Source organism: Arachis hypogaea, chromosome 18 (genome assembly GCF_003086295.3).
Source record: "Arachis hypogaea cultivar Tifrunner chromosome 18, arahy.Tifrunner.gnm2.J5K5, whole genome shotgun sequence".
NCBI lineage: Eukaryota > Viridiplantae > Streptophyta > Magnoliopsida > Fabales > Fabaceae > Arachis > Arachis hypogaea.
In genome coordinates this window covers 4,601,226-4,611,151 of record NC_092053.1, presented here as the reverse complement: position 1 = coordinate 4,611,151, position 9,926 = coordinate 4,601,226, and the positions used below count along the sequence as shown (strand labels likewise).

The 9,926-nt window shown below is 37.2% G+C and overlaps 1 protein-coding gene across 1 annotated transcript; it reads right to left on the bottom strand.

Annotated features, from left to right (window-relative positions):
* Nucleotides 1–3,769: 3,769 nt before the first annotated feature.
* LOC112769436 (uncharacterized mitochondrial protein AtMg00860-like) lies at nt 3,770–4,687 on the bottom strand. Its single transcript, XM_072224731.1, has 2 exons — nt 4,526–4,687; nt 3,770–4,216 (listed from the first exon to the last, which is right to left on the bottom strand). Exons 1-2 carry the CDS (start codon nt 4,685–4,687, stop codon nt 3,770–3,772), a joined length of 609 nt encoding a protein of 202 aa, XP_072080832.1.
* Between the last annotated feature and the right edge of the window lie 5,239 nt (nt 4,688–9,926).

The window sequence follows — 9,926 nt, the reverse complement described above, 5'->3', positions numbered from 1 at the left end:
TTAGTACAATTAGAATCTCAAGGACGATTTTATTATACGACGCCAATCTCAAAGACCATTTTAAGATTTAACTCGTATTAGGTACCATAAATATTTAACAGACGATATATTATATATACGAACAACCAAATATGAAAATGATAGCATTTGTATTTAGTTAAAAATTTAATTTTAATATACTGTTATTTAATTTTAATATACTCTTATAATATATAATTTATTACAAAATTTGTATAGGTTAAATTGGATTTTGTTAAACCTAAATTTGATCTAGATATTTTATTGAATTATTTTTTTTAAAAAAAATCTAATCCAATTTTAAATTAATTCGAAATATACTAGATTAAATTGTGACTATCCAAATTAAATTTTACAGGTTAGATTTTGCACATTTATAATTTTTTACGTAATTTTGTTATATTAATATTATATTAAAATTAATTTTTTAAATTAATATTAATTTTTTATTAATAATAATGTTAAATATATTAAAAATATAATTATTAATATTATTTTTTTTATTGATTTAAATTTTTGGGATAAATAATGAGACGATAGAATAGGCTATATTGGTCTAGAAGGAATGAAGGATGGTTCGGTTGCTTACTATAGTCGTACGGCTATACGGTCCAATTAATTAGTATATTTTATAGTAGATGTTGTATGTCCCTCTAAGATCAGATACTATTAACAGGTAATCTTTTGGCATCAATATAAGGTATACTAAGATATCAATTTTTATGAAGTATTGATATTTTGCTGTGTTATTGTGTTTGTATATTGGACATATTTTAGATACGATATTTATCGATATTCGTTTAATATGTGTGTTTGTTGTGTCCAATCGTATTTTAATAAAAACTAAAAAAATTTTGAACATATTTGGACACATTTAAATATAATCACGTGTCAGCGTGTCCAATCTTATTCTTAATATATATTCTTGAAATAAATTTAGATATAGTATATATTATTATTTATTAAAATAAAAAATATTTTAAATACTTGATATAATTAAAATAAGATATTAAAAATAATTAAAAAATAATTTATATTCTAATATTAATAAAATACCAAAATATTATTACGATTTATCTAAAAAATACTTTATATTTTATATCTATACGTGTTTCCGTATTTTATAAGATTTTAAAATTTATGTATTAACGTATCCCGTGTCGTATCGTATCTCGTATCCATATCAGTATCCAAACATCATAAATTTCTATTATTTATAATTGTATTGTTACCATTTTACCAGACACCTAATCACATAATATAAATATTCAACAAAGCAGTACTCGTAGTCTTATATTTTTATTCTTACACAATTCAATATAAAATTATAAACTATCAAAATTTATTTATTTATTAATATGTATTGTCTTTTTTCTCTTTCTATCTCTCTGCGAATATCAACAATAATTAAACGACAAACGCATAAAAAATTATAATTATATTAGATGTATATTAAAATTAATTATTAATATAAAATATATATTAAAAATAAATTAAATAACATATAAATATATAATAATTGATTTTAATAGTTAATTTTAGTATATAAATAATATTTTTAAAAGAATAATAATGAGTATGGCTATGATATATACTTGTTGGTGTTGGTTTTAATATTAAGACTTTACAGCGACATGTCACGGCCTTGGACACACTCCAACGCTACCGTGATGGCACTCGGACTTACTCAACCTCTTGAGCTAAGACCAAGTCAGCCTAACCCTCAATACTTAGCAAGAAAGCTAAGAACACAAGAGAACACAAGAGAAAGGAAGCTTTGGTGGAAAGAACACTTTATTACTCAAGTGTTGGTTACAAATGATTCACACACCCAAACTCTAACTCTTATCCCTATTTATAGCCATCCACCTCCTCAATGGATGGTTAGGATTAAATCTAATCAATGGTCCAGATTAATCATCCAGAACCTTCTTTACAAATATCTATCCTACCACAACTCTCTAAATGTTTCTAGATTATTCCATATCACTCTTTATACTTCTATATACATCTACACTCTTCTAGAATACTCTATGACCTTCCAGAGTCTTCTAGAACCTTCTAGGGTATTCCAGAAGCTTCTAGGACATTCTAGAACGTTCCGGAACCATCTAGAGTATTCTCAAACACTCCAGAAAGCTATTCAAACACTGTTAAATCTAACCTTCAAAAATTCTCCGTGACATTCTCCCCCACCTAATGCGCAGACGTCCTCGTCGCGTTCTGTTCATGATAGCGCTCTAGGTGTTCTTGGAATTGCCACAGATCTTCGCGAGTTTCCCAGCTAGCTTCAGTTATCGGGAGCCCTTTCCACTTGATCAAGTATTGGATACTTGGTGGTACTCCTCTTCGTCGCACGACGCGATTAGCTAGGATCTCTTCGATTTCTTTGTCAAAAGATCTTGTCTCCCACTTGATAGCTTGCATGCCTCCTCTTCTTATCTGCCCATTTCTTCATCCTCTTGGCAGCTTTGTCGAGGTAAAAACGAGTGACATCTGCTTGTTCTTCCCATGACTTAATCATATGATAAGCTCCAGGGCTCTTTCCTGAGTAAGAGGAAGAAAGAGAGTGAGGTGTAAGCGGCTGTTGTCCAGTCACAATCTCAAATGGGCTCTTCCCTGTAGACTCGCTCTTTTGCAGATTGTATGAGAATTGAGCAATGTCTAGGAGTTTTGTCCAATCCTTCTGATTAGCGCTTACAAAATGCCTTAAGTAACACTCAAGTAAGGCATTCACTCTCTCAGTCTGCCCATCGGTTTGAGGATGGAAGCTTGTTGAGAAATGAAGCTCCGACCCAAGGAGTTTGAACAGCTCTGTCCATAGTCGTCCTGTGAAGCGTGGATCTCGATCACTAATGATGCTCTTAGGCAATCCCCAGTACTTCACCACATTCTTGAAGAATAGTCGTGCTGCTTCCTCTGCAGTGCAGTCAGTAGGGGCAGGTATAAAGGTAGCATACTTCGAAAATCGATCCACTACTACGAGAATAGATCCAAACCCCTCGGACTTCGGTAAGGCAGAGATGAAATCTAGAGAGACACTTTCCCACGGTCGCTCTGATGGAGGCAGAGGTTCCAACAACCCACTTGGTGTCTTGTTTTCAATCTTATCTTGTTGGCACACAAGACAAGTCTTCACATAGCTCTCCACTTCATCTTTCATTTGAGGCCAATAATAAGAAGATTCAATGAGTGCTAAGGTCCTTCGCTGACCTTGGTGACCAGCCCACTTGGTGTCGTGGCATTCTCTTACCAACTTCCTTCTCAGATTGTCCCATTTAGGAACGTATAGTCTTCTCCCTTTTGTGTAGAGAAGGTCATTTTCTAACCAAAATCTTTTGGTCTTACCTTCTCTAGCCAACTCCACCAACTTCTTGGCTAATGGATCGTGATGCAACCCTTCCTTGATGATATGCATAATATCTCCTTCCACCATAGAAATGGCCGCTAACTCAGCCTTGCGACTCAGCGCATCTGCTACGACATTAGTCTTGCCTGACTTGTATTCGAATTCGAAATCAAACTCAGCCAAGAAGTCTTGCCACCTAGCTTGTTTGGGGCTTAACTCCTTTTGAGTTTGGAAGTAGCTTGTAGCCACATTGTCTGTCTTGACGATGAAGTGTGAACCAAGCAAGTAGTGACGCCAAGTTCTCAGACAATGCACCACCGCGGTCATCTCCTTCTCTTGGACAGTGTATCGCCTCTCTGTATCATTCAACTTGCGACTCTCAAAGGCAATAGGATGTCCTTCTTACATCAGAACTCCTCCAATAGCGTAGTCAGAAGCATCAGTGTGGACTTCAAATACCTTTGAGTAGTCGGGTAGTGCTAGTACTGGTCCTTCTGTGATAGCAGCCTTCAACTCATCAAAGGCCTTTTGACACTCCTTTGACCATTCCCAAGAGTGATTCTTCTTGAGAAGATCAGTTAATGGTGCAGCCTTAGCGGAGTATCCCTTGATAAACCTCCGATAGTAATTAGCCAACCCAAGGAATGACCTCAATTCGGATACCTTGTTTGGCGGCTCCCACTCTTTGATAGCCTTCACCTTTCCTTGATCCATGCAGAGAGTTCCACCTTTAATGATGTGTCCCAAGAAGTGGACTTCGTCCCTTGCAAAGGAACACTTTTCCTTCTTCACATATAGGTTATTCTCTCGCAAGATCTTGAACACGGTTCGTAAGTGTTCTACATATTCCTCCAAAGTATTGCTATAGACAACAATGTCATCCAAGTAGACCACTACAAACCGATCAAGGTAAGGTCGAAAGATCTCATTCATCAAGGTACAGAAGGTCGCAGGAGCGTTGGTCAAGCCAAAAGGCATCACCAACCACTCATACGATCCATACCTCGTGACACACGTGGTCTTAGGCTCATCACCATCGGCAATTCTCACTTGGTGATATCCTGACCTCAAATCTAGCTTTGAGAACCACTTGGCTCTACCAAGTTGATCAAACAAATCGGCTATCAAAGGAATGGGGTATTTGTTCTTGATGGTTACCTTGTTAAGTGCTCGATAGTCGATGCATAACCTCAATGAACCATCATGCTTCTTTTGGAATAAGACTGGTGCGCCATAAGGTGCCTTCGATGGACGGATGAACCCAGCATCTAGCAAATCCTTGAGTTGCTTCTTCAACTCCTCGAGTTCTGGCGGTGCCATTCTATACGGTGTTGAGGCGGGCGGTTTTGCTCCTAACTCCAATTCAATCTTGTGGTCCACCTTCCTCCTAGGTGGTAGTTGTTTTGGCAACTCGGGAGGCATCACATCCTTATTTTCTTCAAGGACTTCCTTGATTTCGGGAGGAACGTCTTCTCTTTCAAGTGTTGGCTCCTCTTGTAGTAGAGCCAAATATGTAATCTCTCCCTTCTTGAACCCTTTCTTGAGTTGCATAGCGGAGAGTATCGGTGGTCCGCCAACTTTAGAGACTGTAGGGACCATGCATGGAGACCCTTTCTCCATGATGCATACTACGTCGTAGTATGGCATAGGTATTATATTTGCTTTCCTTTGCAAATCGAGTCCGATGACTATTTTAAAATCGTCCATGGGTGCTACTGAAAAATCCACAAGGCCCTTCCAAGAACCAAGAGTCATCTCAACCCCTTTTGCTACTCCTTTAAGGGGTTCACCCTTGGTATTCACGGGTTTGAACCAGCCATTCTTTTCGGTGATCTTTAACCCAAGCCTCTTTGCTTCATCAGGCGTGATGAAGTTGTGTGTAGCACCAGTGTCGATCATAGCCATGACGGGTTTTTCATTGATAAAGGCTTTGACATACATCAAGCCTTTCTTTTCTGCAGTACTTGTCTCTTTGGTCTTCACAGCATTTATGTGTTGGATAGATCCAACACACTCAGTTACTTGAGTTTGAGCTTCTCGTTCCTCAGCTATAGATGCCAAAGTTCCTAGCTTGGGACAATCCTTCATTTGGTGCGGTCCCTTGCACACGAAGCATCCTCCTTTGGGCACGAAAGCCTTCTTCTTTTCTTCGTACTCTTTCTTTGAAGAGTATTTTCCTTCCTTCTTGGTTGAGAAGCTCTTCCCCTTGTCTCCCCCACCTTTAGCAGAACTAGGCTTGGAGGAAGACTTAGGTTTAGAGTCTCCCCTATGATACTCAGTGAGTGATTCGGCCACCACGATGGCCTCATCGACATCCTTAACATTCCTTCTTTGTAGTTCTTGCTTTGCCCAAGGTTGGAGTCCATCAATGAAGAAGAACAATGCATCCTCTGATGCTAAGTTGGGAATTTTAAGCGTGAGAGTAGTAAACTCCTTTACGTAGTCGCTAATCGTACTCTTGTGCTTCAACTCCCTCAACTTCTTCCTTGCTTCATAAACCACATTCTCAGGGAAGAATTGTCTTTTCAATTCCCTTTTGAAATCTTCCCATGTGGCTATGTTGCAAGTGCCCTTTTCCATATCTACGCACTTTCTCCTCCACCACAAAGTAGCATTATCAGAAAGGTAGAAAGCTGCAGTGCGTACCTTTATTGCTTCTTCGACCACCCCTTGGCCTTCGAAGTACCTCTCCATTTGCCATAGGAAGTTCTCCACCTCGCGAGCGTCCCTTACGCCCTTGAACTCCTTTGGCTTGGGGAGATCAATCTTTGTCGTCTCCCTTATAATGGTTGGTCGAGATTTCGCCTCCTCGAACCAAACTCGAACTTCCTCAAATAGCTTTAAGGAATTCTCAAGCTTCTCTTCAATTTGGAGCATGCTTTCTTTGAAAGCATCTAGTTCTCCTAATACGTGAGCCTCGAGGGTCTCCTTGTCATGTTCTATCCTTTGGAAGCGCTCATCCATAGAGGATAGAACATTTTCCAACATAGAAACTCTTTCTTCTAAGAAGTTAGAGTCCTTACCTCTAGGCTCACTTGAAGAACGGACCTTCTTGCCTCTCCATTGAGAAAGAATAGTATCCCTTCCCCTTTGAGACTCAACATGCTCCATGGTGATACTAGAAGCCATTCCCACAAGCGACTTGTGCTCCCTCTCGAACCTTGCTCGGATACCAAATTGTCACGGCCTTGGACACACTCCAACGCTACCGTGATGGCACTCGGACTTACTCAACCTCTTGAGCTAAGACCAAGTCAGCCTAACCCTCAATACTTAGCAAGAAAGCTAAGAACACAAGAGAACACAAGAGAAAGGAAGCTTTGGTGGAAAGAACACTTTATTACTCAAGTGTTGGTTACAAATGATTCACACACCCAAACTCTAACTCTTATCCCTATTTATAGCCATCCACCTCCTCAATGGATGGTTAGGATTAAATCTAATCAATGGTCCAGATTAATCATCCAGAACCTTCTTTACAAATATCTATCCTACCACAACTCTCTAAATATTTCTAGATTATTCCATATCACTCTTTATACTTCTATATACATCTACACTCTTCTAGAATACTCTATGACCTTCCAGAGTCTTCTAGAACCTTCTAGGGTATTCCAGAAGCTTCTAGGACATTCTAGAACGTTCCGGAACCATCTAGAGTATTCTCAAACACTCCAGAAAGCTATTCAAACACTGTTAAATCTAACCTTCAAAAATTCTCCGTGACAGACAAAAGACAAAACATTTAAAGTGCAATGAAATTAATGGCTACTGCTTTCAAAGTTCAAACAACTCAATTGAGTGTGCAACAAGAATGTCTCATCCTCATCTTCAGCAGATACATGTTCATTCTATATTTCTATATCACCAATAAGCTTCCGGCCACACAAGAAAGTTTAATTTGCACTTTTAATATATATACACAAGTGAAGTCTATATTGTTTATAATAGGATAGCTATGATGGTTACATAATTTTAGTAATATTTAAAAAATATTATTAAATAATAAAATATCATTACTTTAATTTAGTAATATTTTTCACATGTTATTAAAGTTGTATAGGCATTATAGCCACTATAGTCACCTATTGGGTGTACTATTATTACTAGTCATTTGCAGGCTCATTTTTTTGGTTATGGAGGAGGGACAGGTGTTGTGCCGGATTATAAAATGAGGGGGTGCTACACCGAAATGTATGACAGTTTTTGGCTCAGATTTAGTAGGAAAAAATTGAACCCTCTGAATTTTTTGTTTTGAAAAATTTGTAAGCAAATCAGAGGGTCCGTTTTGCTCGTGGTATACGAAATTCACATAGAAGAAATCAGACCGTGCGATATGTCCTCATTAAAACGGATGATCCGTTTTCTTTGTTGGATTTTTTTTTTTAATTTGGTTATACTAGTTGCTGGGTCCGATTTTTGCTTGAGAGATTTTTTTTTTTTAATTTACAGTAAATGAAATCGGACGGTCCGTTTTAATTATTATATAATTTTTTTGAATTAGGTTACACAACTCGGTTGGTCAGACTTGTGTGTGTATATATATACTTGCGAAGGTGTGCGAACCAAAGACAGCCGACCAGATCCAACTTTCTTCATCTTGTTCGACTTCTCTTCTTTCTCTAGGTCTAGTGTGTGTTTACTTGGGTTTGGAAAAAAAGTTGATGGTGAAGTTGCTATTTTTATTTAAGTGAGTGAGAAGAATGGATGATAGAGTCCTTTTGAAAGTGTATTATTTTGGTCAGATTTTGTTGCAGACACCTGAAGGAGTAAAATTTGTTTGTGAAGATCTGTTAGATGTTGTTATTCCCTTCACAATCTCATTTGAAGAGCTTAAAGGCGTGATTTGTGAGAAGATAGATTCGGAGATGTCAAGAAAAATATCATGTATTTCATACAGATATCATGTACCAGTATTTGGTGGATTCGTCCAATTTCAGACCAAATATGTAACGGACGAAGCAAGCATGCAAGAGATGTTTTCAATGTATATTGAAAGTCGTGCTCAAATTTCGTTCATCGAGTTGTACATTGAATTCGAACAATCTGAGGCTGACCGAAATATTTTACGAGAAGACTACAATAGTGAGAGTGAGGAAGAGTTCGAAATCAACGAAGTTGTTGGTCAAGACGGAGATGAAGATCAAGCCGACGGCAGTGTGGCTCCGAATGTGACAGACGTTGCAAATGCACTCGCGAACGAAGAGCCATTTGAGGAGCCATCTTTCTTGCGAGTTTTGGATTTAGAAACCATGCATGCTCCGGAGTTTCCGGACTATATGAGTGCATGTACTCGTTTAGCATTTGTAAAAGAGGTTATTTAGACAAGTTTAATATAAAAAGAGTTTGAGTTAATTAGTATTTAGGGTCTAGTATTCATTTAATTAATATGTTAATTAGGATTTATTAATAAGTATTTGTTAGAGTATTTATGAAGTTATTTAGGCGATTGGAACTTATTTTTAGTTATTTAGGGAATTTATATTTATTTAGTTATTTAGTTAATTAGGATTTATTTATTAGTTTATTTATTAATGAGTATTTATTATAGTCTTGATGAAGTTATGTAGGCGATTAGTATTTATTTTTAGTTATTTAGTTAATTTATATTTATTTAGCTAATTATGATTTACTAATGAGCATTTGTTATAGTATTTATTTTTAGTTGTTTAGGTGATTAATAATTATTTTTAGTTATTTAGTTAATTTGTATTTATTTAGTTATTTACTTAATTAGGGTTTATAACTGATTGTTTATTATAGTATTTATGAAGTTATCTGGAAGATTAGTATTTATTTTTAGTTATTGAGCATAATTTGTATTAATGTGTTTGTATTTTTATTTAATTGAGATTTAGATAATAACGTAATGTAAACCTTATTTATATCATTATTGATGATGTGAGTGCTGATTTAATATTTAATTTTGGTCATTAAACAATCGTGTATTAAATACTTATGGTATAGCTGCCTTCCTGGCAGAAGTTCCTTTTGTCGCAGATGGTGAGTTCGCCATGGGGATGGAATTCAGTTCTAGGGAAGCTGTTATTAAGGCGATGAAGGAGTATACCCTCCGAAGATCTGTAGACTACCGTGTGTATGAGTCGGAGTCGTTGACATTTTATGCGAAGTGTACACAGTACGGGTCAGGGTGTGATTGGCTTATCAGAGTTAGCATGATCAGCAGAAAGCACTGTTGGGTTATTAGGAGGTACAACGGCAGTCACACTTGTACCAGAGCAACCATTTCTCAGGATCATTCGGAGCTGGATTCAGATACGATTGCCGAAGCCATAAAGCCGTTGATTGAGGCTGACCCCTCTTTAAAGGTAAAATCAGTTATTGCAGAAGTGCAGTTGAAGTTCAACTACACCGTCAGCTATCGGAAAGCATGGTTGGCAAAGCAAAAGTCAGTTGAGAAGATATTTGGAGGTTGGGAAGCATCCTACGAAGCGTTGCCCATATGGTTCGAGGCCATGTGTCATAAGGAGCCATCAACTGTCGTACATTTTGAGACTATGCCTGCATATCAAGGGGATGACTTGGTAAGTGATATCCG